The following is a 17,575-nucleotide window of genomic DNA, read 5'->3' on the forward strand; positions in this document are numbered from 1 at the left end:
CGAGCGTAGAGCGGCGTGGGGGGGGGGGGGGGATGAACACGAGCGAATGACGAGCGGAACAAAAGCCGCCGAGAGCGAAGAGCTGAATTCTGGTCCGCTCCGCTCACATGCTCTGGTCCCCACCTTTGTCATCAGTGTGTGTGTGTTTACACAAACACTTTAACCCATTCGGTGCACACACACAGAGAGACGTAGACGTGCGTACACACGTGCACACACACAGAGACGTAGGCGTGCGTACACACGTGCACACACACAGACACGTGGTGCATTTATTATAGGATATATATTTGTTTCCTTGGAAACAATTCTACTGGAACACAATATGTTCAGCTGGAGGTCAGGGGTCAAACCCTATCAATCTGGAGGTCGGAGGTAGAACCCTATCAATGTGGAGGTCGGAGGTCAAACCCTATCAATGTGGAGGTCAGAGGTCAAACCCTATCTTGGGGTCTTTACTGCATGTTTTTGTGAGGGTACCTACCCTAGGGGACACGGGGAGAACATGCAAACTCCACACAGAAAGGCCCTATCGCCAACCACCGCCTTCGGGTATGGGCACTGATGACGCGGAGGAGGGAACACGCCGCCAGCACCCACAGCACCCCGAGCGGGAATCGAACCCAGGACCTTCTAGCTGTGAGGCGACAGCACTACCAACTGTGCCACCGTGCCCCGGACATGATGAGACCTGATGTGACGCTCTCTCACATGGAGACTCTCTCTGCTCACACAGAAACACTGTGGAGCCAGACAACAACCAGAACCCAATGCAGAGGGGTTCAGTGGACGTGATCTGGAAGGTGTGCAGGTGGGTCAGAGACAGAGTGTCCTCTGAGGACACCTCATAGAAGGACAGAGTCCCAGCGGGACGGTCCACATACACTGCTACTCTGCAGTAATACCCATAAACACTCACTGCTCTGCGTCTAGAGGGACCGACAGGGAGGACAGTCTCCTCCCCATTGTGTCTGACAGAGTAACTGTCATCATCACACACCAGACTCCATGACATGTCATTGGCTCCAAGCAGACAGTCATAATCAGATCCTTTCCTGCTGATTGCTCTGTCAGTCCCTGCTATACGGACCTCTCCAATGCACTCTACCTCAGAGTAGCAGCGGTCGCTCACACTCTCTGCACTCAGAACCTGACGATATCCATCGAACCTCTCTGGGTGTTCAGGATACTGATGATTCTGTCCCTCCACCGCTGTGACCTTCCTGTTGTCCTCAGACAGAGAGAGGTCACAGTGTGCTGTGTTTGTGTCCAGTGAGAGACGCTGGGAATCTGATGAGAAAACACACAGTAACCATTAAGTACATCATTCACTGACACACACACACACACGCACACGCACACGCACACGCACACACACGCACACTTGCACCCAGTCTCTCTCACACACACACGCACACGCACCCGCAAGTGCATACACACACACAAATGTTTGCATCCCGTGTCTCTCACACACATGTGCGCGCGCACACACAGACATGTGCACGTGCGCACACACACACACACACACACCCCCGCATGCACACACACCCGCATGCGCGCGCACACACACACACACACACACTCACCAACATGCGCGCAGCCGCGCATGCACACACACACATTTGCGTTTGCACAAAGGCATATCATCATATCATATCATATCACCATCATACGGTGCCGCGCTATGAGCTTGTAGATCTGCTAATTTTCAATAGCTAAAGTATAACATAATGGTTTAAAAGGTAACAAGACTACTCGCCCGTTTCTGTTTTCCTCCCAGAATTTCCCCCAGTGAGGGGTGGGAGAGGCTGGACAGCAGACGGCTGGACTTTGAATTTCTCTAACTATAAACTTTCATGACAGCAGACGGCCTATAAGTACAAATATAATTTATGAAAATCTACTACAGTGAAGTCTGTTCACAGAAGTTGTTGTAGGATATGTGGGGATTATCTGACGAGGTACCATTTGAGTGGGCAAAACCTTACATATACTAAATAATACTAAATTGTTTATAGGTTCAATATAAGTCAAATAATATAGCCTTTCCACAGGAGTATCTTTTTATATATTTCCAAAAAGAATACAAACAGCCAATAGCATATTACAAAGTTATCCCCCTCACTGGGGAAGATTCCGGGAGGAAAAACGGGCAAGCACCGGGGCGAGTAGTCCAGTATTAGTTTAAAACACCAAAAGGGGTTCCCGTCCAGAATGGGTTAAAACTTAAAACATAATGAAAGTTTGACATCTTTGACATCTTTGCCTGCCATAGGATGTTAATGATCACAAGAAACCCCTATAAAAAAAGCCCAATACTTTCAGCCGGTCAGCAAGTGGATTCATGCATATTTTAGGCCAATAAAAAAGACTATATTCCCACCCGTCAACCTCGACTGCCGGACTACTAGACAAGGAGGTTAAATGGGAGGATATTGTGCAGTCAAAGTTACCAAAACAAGCTAGTTAATTCAGCATTCTTTTATTGACCGGTCAGGCCGGTATGGTAGGCCTCAGGCCTAGCAATATAGGCCTCAGGCCTACCATATCTGGCCCACGTTCAAATATGTGAGTGAGAACATGTGAGTGAGTGTTTCTGTCATTCCGATCTCCCACATATTTCTATTGACTGGCTTTATCTCTCAGCCAAGGCTGTAGTTGTCTGCAACGTGTCACTAAGGAGTATGAAATCCTTGTTTGACCAACACGCACACGCCTGAAGATGCACTGTGTGCGCGCCAGACTGCGTGCTTGACAAACTACAATGTGAAAGCAAACCCAGCCAACAATGTTACAACTACAGCCCTGAAGTCTACCAAACTATACAGTAGGTGTTAAAAAACTCTGTATAAGATGTCAATAGTGAGAGATACTCACGTCCTTGAATGAGATGAGGATTGAACCGATCTTCTCCACCATGTTTCACTCTGTAGGAAGTAGAACAACAATGCATCAATGTCTGACTGTCTAACACAACGTGTCCACTAGCTGACACTACAGTGTTTCACACTGTAGGAAGTAGATCAACAATGCATCAATGTCTGACTGTCTAACACAGAGTCTCCACTAGCTGACACTACAGTGTTTCACTCTGTAGGAAGTAGAACAACAATGCATCAATGTCTGACTGTCTAACACAACGTCTCCACTAGCTGACACTACAGTGTTTCACTCTGTAGGAAGTAGAACAACAATGCATCAATCATCACATGTCTGAAACTAGTAAAATAGTGGTGATGCCCCACAAACATTACCCACACATAGTAAAAGGTTCTGCTGTAAACCGGGCCCCACAACAGGGTCTACTCACTTGAGATTCTCCAGCCCAGCAGAGCGCAGCATCTTCATTCCTGACTCATTCACCATGTTGAGACTCACGTCCAATTCTCTCAGATGGTGGGAGGGATTAGAAGTTAGAGCTGAGGCCAGAACTTCACAGCATCTCTCTGACAACCAGCAGTTCTCCAGTCTAAATGAAGAATACAACCAGATGAGAGAGAGAGAGAGAGAGAGAGAGAGAGAGAGGGAGAATGTGATTCACATTGCTTGTGAATTATTGCATGTGAATTATTGTATGTGAATCACATTGAATGTCAATGGCATGTTCTAAGCGACCACTTGAATTTTATGAAAAGGGGGGCCTGGGGGAAAATAGGGGAGGGTGATGCCTTTCTAATTGTAGTCAGAGGGAGGGTGATGGGATGGGATGGTGAGCTAATAGTATTTAGAGTCTAAGGGAGGGTGATCCAATTCTGATAATAAAATAGTCTGGGTTTTTATATGTACATGTTTTACTGCAGCTTTTATTTATTTAATCAGACTTTGTCTAATAATACCCCTCTGTTGCTTTCACTTGTAGAACGAACACACACACACACACACACACACACACACACACACACACACACACACAGTCGAGTCTACAAGTCTGTCCGTCTTTCTCTCTCTACTCTGCCGATGCGAACGGAAATAAAAGCCTGTCTACTGAAGGATAGTCTGTCTCAGTCCCTCATATCTCTGGACACTTTCTTCATACTGAGCGAGCACAGAAACGCTATTGGCCCATTTTGGACTGAGGTCGATTAAAAAAAAGGCATCTAAATCCTAACATTTTTCTGAAAAACCGATGTTTCTATGTCAGTGGTGCTCAACCTTTTTCATGTGAAGGACCCACAGAATTATCTCTATTGGGCCACGGACCCCCATCTCAAAATATGTAGTTCCAGGGACCCCCCAGAAGCAAATATCTTAGTTAAAAATGTTCGCTCTGAAATATATATTCAATGATTTGCGCCATATTTTAACGATTTTTCAAAAATAGCAGACCTACAAGCTCGAAGTGGCGCGCTATGAGCTTGTGGATCTGCAATTTTTCAATAGCTAAATTATAACATAATGTTTAAAACACCAAAAGGGGTTCCCACCCAAAATGGGTTAATTATAAAGTATAAGCTATGCTACTACGCTTTCATATTTATGGAGTATACGGTTGTCTACGCACATACTGTACGCATAGTTAGCACCATTAGACACCGTTAGCCTCGCTACTTTTATAAACGTAGATAGCAGCGAAATAGTTAATATAAATATCATTCAAAACTCGTGGATGACACTGACAACAAAACACATTGAACCACTCAGAGGTGTTTAGGTTTTAAATGTGGTATCTCAGCATAAAGACTACATACATTAGTCACTGTATCTTATCAATATTATGGTCAGCGTGAGTTACCATGATATTAACCTCATCCACACTCTAATACTACCACCATCATAACTACATTATAATCACTTACTATAACAGAACTTTACTTAACCAAATACAAATACAAATGTTAAATGAATCTGACCTGAGTCTCTCCAGACAACAGTTTGGGCTCTTCAGTGCAGCACAGATGAGATACAATCCAGAATCCTTCAAGCCGTTTCCACTCAGGTCCAGTTCTCTCAAATGGGACGGATTGGAGCTGAGAGCTGAAGCCACAACTTCAACGTGTTCCTCTCCGAGGTAACAGTCAACAAGTCTGTAATTACAGATTAAATGTAAAATCAGAGATGATCAAAACAGAACAGACCATGTTCACTGTCAAGGAGGTTACCTGTGGTGCTGTCTGAAATGTGTGTGTGTGTGTGTGTGTGTGTGTGTGTGTGTTTGGATACTTTTCTAACTAAGGAAATAGAGGCAGTGAGTAACACATATTTAATTTAAATGTGCTCATAACTTTCCACTGTTGTCATTTGATTGTAATACAAACATTAAATAATTGAAACGATCCCAACTCGCTGCTGTTGTTCCACTCTATGGCAGTGAAGTGAAGAAATGTTCTGTCAACAGATGAACAGTCTGTACGACCGCATGCCATGGCAAAATCACCCTGATATCACTAAATATACTAAACACAAATCACACTTGAATTGGATTGCAATACTAATATATATATAAATATGAAGTGAGGGTCTCTCTCTCTCTCTCTCTCTCTCTATGTTTTTTAATGAATGAATGAAGTATATAGTGATCTAACATGTTAACATTCACACTACTAACCTGGCTTTTGTGCAGTTCCTCACAGCTGGGACCAGTCTCTGTCGCCCCTCCTTTGATGTGTTGTATTTCTGCAGGTCCAACTCCACAATAACCTCTTCTGACATCTGCAGCATGGATGCCAGAGCTGAACACTGGGGCACAGTGAGTTCCTTCCCTGAGCTGCTCTCTGACTCCAGGTACTGTTGGATCCCCCGACTGACTGACGGGTCGTTCATCTCCATCAGACAGTGGAAGATGTTGATACATCTGTCAGGAGAGGCACGGTGATCATTCATCTTCTTCAGGTTGTCGATGACTCTCTGGATCTCCTCTGGACGGTTCTCTGTCTGACCCAGAAGACCTCCTAACAGACTCTGGTTGGACTGCATTGAGAGACCATGAAGGAAGCGGACAAAGAGGTCCAGTCGACCACTCTTACTCTGCAGGGTTTTCTTTATAGCAGCCTTCAGGAAGTCAGACAGGGAAATGTCACTGTTGATATAACCATGATATCCCAGGAATGTCTCCAGGACCTTCGTGTTCTTCTGAGTGAAACAGTGGGACAGGTAGCCTGCAGCCAGAAACTCCTGGAAGCTCAGATGAACGAAGCAGTAGACCTTTTTGTGGAAGAACAAACCGTCTTCTTTGAAGAAGGTTGTGCAAAAGCCCAAGTTCTTCAAGTCCACGTTCACATCAAGACCACACGCCTTCAGGTCCTCCTCATAGAAAATGATGTTGCCTTTGACCAGTTGGTGAAACGCCAGATTGCCCAGCTTCAGAAGAACTTCCCCTGCATACTTTATGAGCTTCCCTCTGTCTGCCTCGCCTTGTGCAGGATTCTCCCGCTGTATCTCACCCATCAGGAAGTGGCAGAACAGCTCAACCAGGGTTTTGGGCAGCCTGAATGTCGTCCCCATTTTCTTCACCATGTCCTTCACAACGGTAGCAAGGATCCAACAGAAGACTGGGATTTCACACATGGTGAGGAGCATCTTTGATTCTTTGATCTGTGAGAGGATTGATCTGGCCTGGGTCTCATCACTGAACGTCTTCTGGAAGAACTCCTTCTTCTGGTCATCTCTGATGAACCCTCGTACTTCTGTCATCCTGTTTACAAACTTCTTAGGGATCTGATTGGCTGCTACAGGTCGCGAGGTTATCCAGATTCGAGCAGAGGGGAGGAGCTTCCCCTTGATGAGGTTTACAAGGAGATCTTCCACTGGGTAAGAGTTGTTGACATTCATGAGGCCAATTTCTGTTTCGAAATCAAACTTGAAATTATTTTCATCATAACCATCCAGAACAAACATGACTTTGAAGGGGAGGTCATTGTAATCTATTGCGGTCTGCAATTCAGTGAAGATAAGATTAAGAACGTCTTCCTCAATAAATCTGGTTTCCGCGATGCAGCAGTGAATTAGCTGTGCCAAAGTAAACTTTTGTCCCTTGAGCATATTTAACTGGCGGAACTTGAGCGGGAACACGAGGTGTAGGTCTTGGGGGAAACATTTCTTGGCCCAATCGAACATAAATTTGTGTACGAGGATCGTTTTCCCAATCCCTGCACAGCCAACGGTCAGCACTCTTCTTATGATTCGTCCAGAAATGTCTTTGAACATCTGACCCAGTTGGATTTCCTCTCTTGCCTTCTTCATCTCCTTCTGTCTGACCTCATGATGGCTGTGGATGTCTGTTCTTTCGATGTCTACATTGTAGAGCGGAGCGAAGACGTTTTCAAACACGACCTCAGACTGTGTGCCCAAATCTACACTCAGATATGTGCTGTTCATGTTGCGTTGAAGCTCCTCTTCATAGTCAGTGATGTGACGATATCCTGGTGTTCTCTTCACCAGACCTGTAGCGAACAAAGCAATTCTATGTTTAACAGCCTTGGAGGGAGGGAGGGGGGAGAGAGAGAGAGAGACTGACACAGACACACTAAGGCTGTCCCCAAACATTCAAGGTTTGAATGTTCGCTCGTTAGGGTTGGCGCACACGCACACACACACACACACACACACACACACTAGGGCATTCACTAAAAAATCGATTTATCGATTAGGAGAAGTCGAAAGTAAAAAAAATAAAAAAGGTTTTCCCCATATCATATTCTTTGCTCTATGTGTGCGTGTGTACAGAATTCAAACTGTAGCATTGATTATTGTCACGGACAGAAGGCATTCTTTCCCTTTGCATATGCACCGGAGTGCACTCTCCTATTAGTTTGCATTGCATTCAGAACGTGCCCTTAATTAAAAACCAAATGCAGCTGTGTATGTGGCTCTCAGCGTGCGGTGTCCCACTATTGACTGGCTGAATTTGAAGTTTGAACTGCGCTGTGTCAGAGAAGTAACAGATAGAAGCGCGCAAACGTTACCCCCAAACGATACCCCCCTCACTTCCGTGCTGGAAATATAACGTCTGGGTTTCCGAGGCTACATCCGTGCTGACGCAGAGACTGTCCTGTTTCTGGTTAAGCTTTACGCACATGAACCTCCCCGTCTCCGGTCAGTGCTGGTTGTTGTTTATTTGCATGGCTCAGAAAATAAGTAACAAACTAAAATGAGAACGTTATCGAGTTGTTGGAGGAGGAGGAGAATAATCATGTTATATTTCTTAGTGTGTTCTAGGGCCGCTGTGTGCTGTGCGCTGCTGCGCTGTGTGCCAATGCCACTACTTTACCTGGATAACATAATCTTTTCATTTTGACATGAAATAATAATCCTGTACCGGCACCGTGTGTAGCGTTTGGTTTCATTAACGCGATCGTGACAAAATAGCCTACTCTGCTGCTGCCAAAGATACCAAAGATTGGACAGTGCTACGCAACATGGAAGGAACACTGACTCGAAGCCGTTTATAAATCAGACTTTTTCACCGCTGTTTGGTCCCACCACCCCCCCCCCCCCCTCCATCACAATCAGAAGCGTTTTCAAAGAGACGAGTAGGATATAAAGGCCGCCTTAAAGGCAAGCATTTGCATTCCAATGGGTGATTGAGTGCCGCGCTATACACGCAATGGCCATCAGGTCTGGTGTTTGTCCTCTCTCTTTTCTCAGCGTTTTCAAATGTATTTTTAAACGACGGGAAAACTTGGAATTCCCCTCTCGCGTACCAGTGGCACGTGTCCCGCGGACCGGCACCGGTGTTTGGGAACCTCTGATATAGATGATACATGCACTGTGTCATATTGAACCTCTGATATAGATGATACATGCACTGTGTCATATTGAACCTCTGATATAGATGATACATGCACTGTGTCATATTGGAGAGGCCACTGAATGTTGTTTGACATATCCGTATTTGAGCGAGCAGCACCTCCACCCGGCCCTGTTAAGTCGTCCCCCGTGTCCCGTCCCGTCCCCCCCCCCCCCCCCCCCCCGCATAAAACGATAAATCGACTCAACTTCGACTTTGCTGTCTGACAAGTCGACTTGGAAAAATCTCAAGTCGTTAATGCCCTAACACACACACACACACACACACACACAAAGGGTGGGTGAAGAGACCATTTCCTTACCTCTCAGTTTGGCGGCCCTCTCTCGCCTTGCCTCTTGTTCTCCTGTTAAAGCTGAGATGTGAGACAGTGATTGGTCAGTGAGATGTGAGACAGTGATTGGTCAGTGAGATGTGAGACAGTGATTGGTCAGTGAGATGAGAGACAGTGATTGGTCAGTGAAATGTGAGGCAGTGATTGGTCAGTGAGATGTGAGACAGTGATTGGTCAGTGAGACAGTGATTGGTCAGTGAGATGAGAGACAGTGATTGGTCAGTGAGATGTGAGGCAGTGATTGGTCAGTGAGGAGACTCTATAGGATCATTCTCGTCTTCACATAATGACACATGGATGGATTTATATCAATATAGATTGTAAATAAATCTAGTTAAAAATAAATGAAAGACTCACGAGGTTTCATGTTCCCGTATAAAGCTACCAGTGCTACTGCGTACATGGAGAGAGTAACAATAAGCCCACGTCTTAATCTGCCTTGTGGTCCTTTAGGAGCTGAAAGACAGAAATATAAAACATAAATATAAAAGAAAATCTCTGAACATGTTTTAATTCCCCTGCGAATGCTTCCTAGTAAAACAGGAAGTGAACAGATCCACGTCCTGGTTGCACCATCTAGCTCCACCCCCCCTAGAGTTTTATTTGTTTTGGTCATTATAACAAATCAATCAAATCAATACATTTCTTTTGCAAAAGAAACAGACCAAAAAGGTGTAGGCTGAAGCCAAAGCTTATAGTGCCTACCCTTCTAAAAAATAAATGGCTTTCATAAGTAAAATAGTACAACCTCATAGACCCTCATAGAGTTGTGGGAGGAGTTTCAAGTCAATCCGACAAACCGGAAGTAGGAATTATAGTTTTATGAAAGTGGAAGTCCGTACGGCTTTCCACTTTGAGAAAACAATAATTCCTACTAACCCACCCATCAGGTTTGGGACCTTTAGCATGCTGCAAACTGGAGTTATGGCTGTTTGAAGCCCAGCCAATAGGAGTCAATCATTATGGTCCCCCCCCCCTAGAAACCCCTCAAGGACCCCTTGGGGGTCCCCGAACCGCACTTTGATAACCACTGGCATGGCTGGCAAATGGGAGGAGAGATGGACAGAACCCCTGGGCAATGGGATTACATACATCCAGGCTATGGGATATAAAGTAAAGGCCAAAAATCGGAACTAACCCTTGCACACGCGCGCACACACACACACACACACACACACACACACACACACACACACTAAACTTTTCGTACCTTTGTAAAGCGGGTTGTCTACAGCGTCGCTCTGCTCCACACTGAAGCGGTTCTTTATCGCACAGGATATTTTTTTAGCTTTTCTCCCTTCCTCGTCGTCGCTGATCGTCACCGTCCGAGAGTCGGGCCCGCTCCATTCCTCATCGTTGTAGATCCTGGTCTCGTTGGGTTTGGGTCGAGTCCATTTCTCACCGTGGAACCTCCATCGATAGACGACCACGCCCCACTCTGTGACGTCTCCCAATACGCTGCACTGCAGCGTGCAGCTGCTGGAGTTGGAGTCACATGGTGCGATGGATAGCTCTGGATGTGGGACTCTCTCTGTTGAGGACACAGAATAAGGACATGAAGAATTAACCCATTCTGGTCCCTTTTGGTGTTTTAAACATTATGTTATAATTTAGCAATTGATAAATAGCAGATCTACGAGCTTGTAGATCTGCTATTTTTGAAAAATCGAAGAACGACCGACATAGAAACATAGCTTTTTCAGAAAACTGTCAGGATGTAGAAGACATTTTTAGAGTCTGATCTCAGGTCAGAATGGGTTAATGCAACACACATCTATTATGAGCACAAGCACATGCACATGCACACTCGCACATGCACACGTGCGCCGCACACGCACACACAAGCCGGGGCAACTGACTGAAGTCGAGATGTTAACATGCCTCCTGCTGACCCTGAACTGACCTCATGCTTCCTTCTATGCATGAGGAGTCCAAGCCCCTTCTTTTCATCCGACAGGAGAGGGAGTTTCCTCAGTTGGAAACGCAGCGCGTGGAAGGAACGCGAACACGTTATTCCAAGCAGTTATTCCTTTCCCCTCCATCAGGCGCCCCGGCTGGCCAGGGGGAGGCAGTATAGAGACCAGTTCCTTTCCCCTCCATCAGGCGCCCCGGCTGGCCAGAGGGAGGCGGTATAGAGACCAGTTCCTTTCCCCTCCATCAGGCGCCCCGTCTTGCCAGAGGGAGGCGGTATGAGCCGCATTTCAATTACATCTTTAGCCCAGCCCGATACTGCACCACATCAACATATCTACAGTTTCCATTACAATTGAAATAAAGTATCCCCTCGCACTACCCCCCCTCCCCCCTCTGGAGGGAATCGACGCCCCATTATTTCATAGTAGCGGGTAGCGTTTTTAGGGGGCTTCTTTCCAAAGTGTAGGCCCCTAGTTGCTTATTTGGGCTTGTTTCTAAAGTGTAGTTGTTTATTTGGGCTTGTTTCTAAAGTGTAGTTGCTTATTTGGTCTTGTTTCTAAAGTGTAGTTGTTTATTTGGTCTTGTTTCTAAAGTGTAGTTGCTTAGTTGGGCCTGTTTCTCAATTAAGCAATATGACACGAGAGGGTGTGGGTTAACGTGATTATTGCCACGACAGGGATGCGGTCAGGAACGAGACGAAGTGTTTAATGACAGATGTAGTCACTATACGACCACAAATGTCCCAGAAACTAGCTAGCCTATAGCCACCGAGTTTGCTAGCGCTCTGGGAGAACAGAGCAGCTGAATTCTTTGTTTTGATTAGGTGGTGAATGGTGCTGGTTTAACCCAGGGCTAGAAGGCTGACTTTCAACCAATCAGATTGCTTCCTCGAAACAACCTGTGGTATAATGTTGTATAAACCAGTGGTTCTCATTTTCATGCCAAGGACCCTGAGGATTCTGAGGTGTCCGGCGACATTCTCTAATACATGTATCAATACAAATAAATACAAATAAACTCAAGAAAGGACAGACAATATAGTGACAGATCCATAACTAGAAAAAGTGGCTGTTTGTTCACATGACTATAGAGATACTATGTAACAATTTGCGGACTGAATCTAGGGCTGGGCGATATGACAAAATCTCATATCACGATATAGAATTTGTTTTATAACGATAACGACATACTCACAATATAGCTTTTTTTTGTTTTTACGATACCGATTTTTTGGGAGTACTTTACTGTACTGAGTAAGACTGTTCCATTCAGACACAGAAGTAGACCTACAGGCCTGTGTCTGCATAAAATAAGGAAAAAATAAATACCTCATGTCACTCAATGTACCCTAACCCTACCCCAACTCAGGAAAAAGAAAATTGCCATATGGCCTTGCGCCGTGGTTCAAATGTTATTGAAGGGACGGACTAATGTGTACGGACTAATCGCCGAAATAAAGGATTTATGTAACTCACGTTCCATTTCCAACATTCTAATGGTTTCCAGCGATTTCCAGGGGTGAGTAAACATCTTTGAATCAAAGTAGCAGCGATCCTCTGAAGTGACGCAGCATGTCCAATACTGTCCTCGTTAACAAAGTGCAACTTTTTCATCACCAACCACCGTTGGCTAACGTTGTGCAACAGTCCAGAACAGAGCTATACAATATTATGACAACTGTCAACTTGGCTATAATCTACTAGGCTACTGTAGGCCTACATTAATCATTGCCTCTCAAACCCACATACCACGCGTAATGTGCGTTGCCTAACCAAAATAACAGACATACAAATTATCAACATGCCGCTCGATTGCGTGTCGAGCGTCGACAGCTTGCAGATCTGTTATTTTGGGCACACATGAGGCGCGCTGCACTGCGATGGGGAAATTAAATTGCTGTACTGTACAGCGCTACGATTTGGAAACCAAATAGCTGTAGCATACAGCGCACTGTAACATTGCTTGGTCAACTATATTACGTGTATGCAGTGAACATTAACATTAGCGCTTTCATAGTTATATGGAGAATTTACCGTGGTGACGTTGATTAGGTAATTTAGGTTATTCGCCCAGCTGGGTTCAACGAGACAGCGGTGTCTTGTTAAGCCCCGACGATTCCAAAACGAGCTATTGTGGATGAATCGATGGGCGTATAGAACATTTAAGCATATGGCAAGTTAACTTAAGTTATATACTTTGATGCTGAGCACTAAGCAATTCATTTGGTTCGCAAACCAGAGGCCAGACAGCGGTAGCAAGTTCAACAACCACCGTTCAAATCTGTCACTTCTCTGGTGCGCTGCTGCTGTCTCCAGCCTACAGGTGACTGTATAGTGTCTGACGCTGTGGCTATAATGGGCTTTTTTTGGTGGATTACATATTACACATTTTTTCTTCAGTAATATATTATATTACACGTTACCGCATTTCGGTAATGTATTACGTAATATATTACGTTACATAACGTCCGTTACCCAACACTGCAACTTAAGTTAGCGTCTTGTGTTGTTGTTGTTGGAAGCTGTTGCTGAATTAAGGACTTTTCAGATGGAATAATGCATTTGGAACAATAAAACAAGACCGGTAAGAGGAAAGACGTAGAATAAGTTTGCACCCGACGGACAAGATCGATTGTTCAACCGTGTAAAACATGCGTGGCTCACACAGTTTATCAATTTGACCCAACATGAAACCTGCATTTATAACAGTGAAGGGCCGGTTACTTTACTGTTACTCCGCTCTGAATCTGGTCAGCCATCATCTCCCTTCATGTTTGTTATGAAATAACAGCACAGCGTGGCTGGGCGCTGTGACGTAAAATACTGCCGTAACGCTTGTTTTGCGACACGACGATATAAACGACAGAACATTTTTCACGACAGACATTTTCTATCGTCTATACGATATATATCGTCATATCGCCCAGCCCCAACTGAATCTGGAGGAGTGATCTCCAAAAATGTGTTTTTCCAGTCGGCCTCCTGGTAGCGCTATAACAGGCGGTTCTGGATTTGGCATGGACCGGGTTAACGGTGCCGGAGATTAGCTGGTAACAGACGGACGGAGTGCATAACATAGTCTGGTCTCTCCCCATGCCTTCGGCCTGGTGGAGACAATGACGAGTCATACTTACTCATCTCTTTAAGCACGTAGACCTTGTGGTGAGGTCTTTCGTTGATCTCCACAGAATACAGCCCCATGTCTTCTACGGTCATGTTGTCGATGACCAGCCGTCCAGTGTGTCTGTCCAGTGTTGTGCGATTTTGAAACGTCCCGTACAAATCCACATCAAAACCCAGTTCCCAGTCTGCTGCTAGGTTGGCTGTTAAATGACCACAAATCAAAGGTTATTGATGCCTACAGTTTCTATCTGGTCATCGTAGCTTAGTAAGATGTTAAAAGTAAAACATATTTAGGACGACCGTTGAGCCGATTCTACTCTATGGCTCCGAGACATGGACACTTTCAAAGAAACTAGAGAAACAGTTGGATGGGACCTTTACACCCGCCTTCTAATGAGAGCACACAATCTGTCAAAAGAGTAGAGCCACCCATCGACTGATCTAATATACGGCAACTAGTACAGTCACTGGAGGGGGGGTATCATGCACCCCCCGGAAATATACTTCTAATCAGTGTTTTCTTATTGGAAGAAATGTGCTGAAAATGATGAGCTATATGATAAAAAGTTGTCAAAATGTCCCACCTACCTCAAAACCCCCTTTTTGGTTTATGGCTCTGGTGAAATTGTGAACACACACTTCTCACATGCAGAGACTGACTAGGCTACTAATGATTGACAGGTGCAGCAGCTTTGGGAGCCCGTGCCTGAAGATCTCCAACACAGTTCTGGAGAGAGTTCTGACTCGGTGCTTGTTACTCTTACTTGGTATAAATGTGACTTTATTGTAATGGCGGCACTGATTTGTACACCAGCATGCCACGGGCACATGTGGTCACTTTAATAATAGTTTAACTGAGATCCTTGACCCTCAAAACATAGGTCTAGACACCTTATTTGTTCATTTAAGTGCAATATTGGCTGAGATAGTGAAAATCGATTGTTTTGATAATAGTGACACTCATTTGCATAAAGTGCATAAACACTTTTTAACACTTTTATTCAAGAAATATTCCATAATGTGGAGTCAGTTCAAACTCCGTTATTAAATCATTCATTCCAAATGTATACTGATACTGAATATACAAGTTTCACCGATTTGAGGTATAGTTCAGAAAGAGTAATTTACAAGATAGAAAGGTTATCTTGGGCTCAAATTGAAGCTTAGGGATATGAGAAGTTTTCTATAATACAAGTGAGGCAGTGATACTCACCATAATGTGTTGGAAAATAACCATCTTTGTTGTTATTAGTCAAGCGGACACCATATCTGTTTGTTTTTCATATTTAAGAATATAATAGTAGCAACCTCCCAAATCCTGTTCTGCTACTTACCCCTATGTGTCAGAATACTCCATGACCAATTTCAATTATATAAGTAATTTTTGTGAATTAATATTTGCCTTTACACAATTTCGAGAGAGCCATATACCAAAAAGGGGGTTTTGATCATAGCTCATCATTTTCAGCACATTTTTTCCAATAAGAAAACACTGATTAGAAGTATATTTCCGGGGGGTGCATGATACCCCCTTCCAGTGACTAGACTAAACCTTCCCTGTGTTTCTACACTAGTCCACCCATCGACTGATCTAATATACGGCAACCTTCCCTGTGTTTCTACACTAGTCCACCCATCGACTAATCTAATATACGGCAACCTTCCCTGTGTTTCTACACTAGTCCACCCATCGACTGATCTAATATACGGCAACCTTCCCTGTGTTTCTACACTAGTCTGATCCAGAAGAACACAGTTTGCCGGTCACTGCTACAGAGCTGACAATGAGGTTATATCTTCCCTTCTTCTCTGGAGTCCTCTCTCTCTCTCTCTCTCTCTCTCTCTCTCTCTCTCCCTCCCTCTCTCCCTCCCTCTCTCCCTCCCTCTCTCTCCCTCCCTCTCTCTCTCTCCCTCCCTCCCTCTCTCTCTCTCTCTCTCCCTCCCTCTCTCTCCCTCTCCCTCTCTCTCCCTCTCCCTCTCTCTCCCTCTCCCTCTCCCTCTCTCTCCCTCTCTCTCTCTCTCTCTCTCTCTCTCTCTCTCTCTCTCTCTCTACCTACCTCCGTGCTTCCACAGGATGAAGGTGACGTTCGGAACAGAGCGGATGTCTGGTTTCAGTTCCACGCGGATGCCTCTGCCTCGTGGTGGAAGGTACGTCACCTCTTGGTCTGTGGAGAGACACGTAGGTCAGCCAAGTTGAACAGTTAAAGTTATATTCAGTGGATCCACTTCATTCAAATATCACTTATTTCTTTGAGGTTTAATGTTTGCCTTTAGTTCCATGTTTGTTAAGTAAACGCCATTGACAATGAAGGAAAAATGTACGTCATAATGTAACTCATTACGTCGTATTGTCTCTTTATTGTTAATGTTTGTGTTTGCACCGTTTGTTTTACATCACCATTACATCACCATATCAACATGAGTTAGACTTTAATATATTAGCGCCCCCCCCCCCCCCCCCCCCCCAGAAGCAAAAATGTGAGTTAAAAATGTTCGCTCTGAAAGAATATATATATTCAAACATTTGGGCCACATTTTCACGATTTTTCAAAAATACCAGACCTACAAGATCTGCTATTTTTCAATAGCTAAAGCATAACATAATGCCTAAAACACCGAAAGGGTTTCCCGCCCCAAAATGGGTTAAAACAAGCCCAACACTGGTGATGATTATGAACATTCAATCTTACCAACAAGGAGCTGGATCATACTGTAGTCTTACTGTACTGTAGTCATACTGTAAACTTACCAACACGGAGCTGGATCGTACTGTTGCCCATGTATGGAACGAGACAGCGGTAGGTCCCTTCGTCCGAGAAGCGCATCCCGGTCAGCCTCATTGAGACGTCACCACGAGACAGCTTGTCATGGAGCAGGGACGTCCTCTGTTTGTACGACGGGTGCAGGTATCCACTCCTGGTACTTCCGTCTTGGAGAGTGCAAACGTCTTTTGGATCCAGGTCAGCTTTGGTCCAAAACACTGACCGTGTCTCCATGTCGACCGGAGGGTGAACGTGACACGGAAGGATCACCTTGCCTCCCAGTCTGGCCAGCACAGGTTGAGAGGACCCGTTGAGCTGGTGTTTTCCTAAAAACACAACACAGGTTGAGAGGACCATTCAATTTTGAATTAATTAATGAATTAATATTTACTTTTGACTTCACTTTCCTACAAATATTATGCCAGGTTCTCATCTCCAATGAGTAAGAAATTGACATGCACTGCCTAATTTAGCAGCTTAACAGTGTGATGCAGAGATTGTGGTCCTCCACATGATGTTATTTTATTTGTTGTAAGGAAGCTATAGTTAACATGACATGAGTCATGTCAAGCAGGCTGTCACAGGAGGGGTCTCTGGGGCTGACACTGTCTGATGATCTATATGAGCAATTTAACATGTCTATGTATTACTCTACAACGAATACCAATGGAACACAAACCTGTTGTATTACTCTACAACG

General features: G+C 44.7%; 2 protein-coding genes and 1 long non-coding RNA gene across 3 annotated transcripts in view; 1 reads left to right on the forward strand and 2 right to left on the reverse strand.

Annotated features, from left to right (window-relative positions):
* LOC310873828 (chemerin-like receptor 1) overlaps positions 1-17,575 on the forward strand; it is a gene marked incomplete at both ends in the record, with an annotated part of 592,518 nt that overhangs the window by 496,787 nt on the left and 78,156 nt on the right. The gene's annotated exons all lie outside the window — the stretch shown is intronic.
* Positions 1,171-3,459, reverse strand: LOC310873250. The gene is made up of 3 exons (XR_014570472.1): positions 3,311-3,459; positions 2,878-2,927; positions 1,171-1,290 (listed from the first exon to the last, which is right to left on the reverse strand). It is a non-coding gene; the product is annotated as an uncharacterized lncRNA (long non-coding RNA).
* Positions 4,594-17,575, reverse strand: part of LOC310873308 (uncharacterized protein) — a gene marked incomplete at its 3' end in the record, with an annotated part of 29,040 nt that continues 16,058 nt past the window's right edge. The window contains exons 6-14 of the mRNA XM_083785656.1: positions 16,863-17,201; positions 16,171-16,278; positions 14,125-14,313; positions 10,288-10,608; positions 9,435-9,533; positions 9,048-9,098; positions 5,546-7,379; positions 4,851-5,024; positions 4,594-4,612 (exon numbers count right to left, since the gene is read on the reverse strand). Coding sequence (XP_083641782.1) covers positions 4,594-4,612; positions 4,851-5,024; positions 5,546-7,379; positions 9,048-9,098; positions 9,435-9,533; positions 10,288-10,608; positions 14,125-14,313; positions 16,171-16,278; positions 16,863-17,201 — 3,134 coding nt within the window. The remainder of the gene's footprint in view (positions 4,613-4,850; positions 5,025-5,545; positions 7,380-9,047; positions 9,099-9,434; positions 9,534-10,287; positions 10,609-14,124; positions 14,314-16,170; positions 16,279-16,862; positions 17,202-17,575) is intronic.

This window comes from Protomyctophum parallelum (assembly GCF_964188405.1).
Source record: "Protomyctophum parallelum genome assembly, chromosome: 16".
NCBI lineage: Eukaryota > Metazoa > Chordata > Actinopteri > Myctophiformes > Myctophidae > Protomyctophum > Protomyctophum parallelum.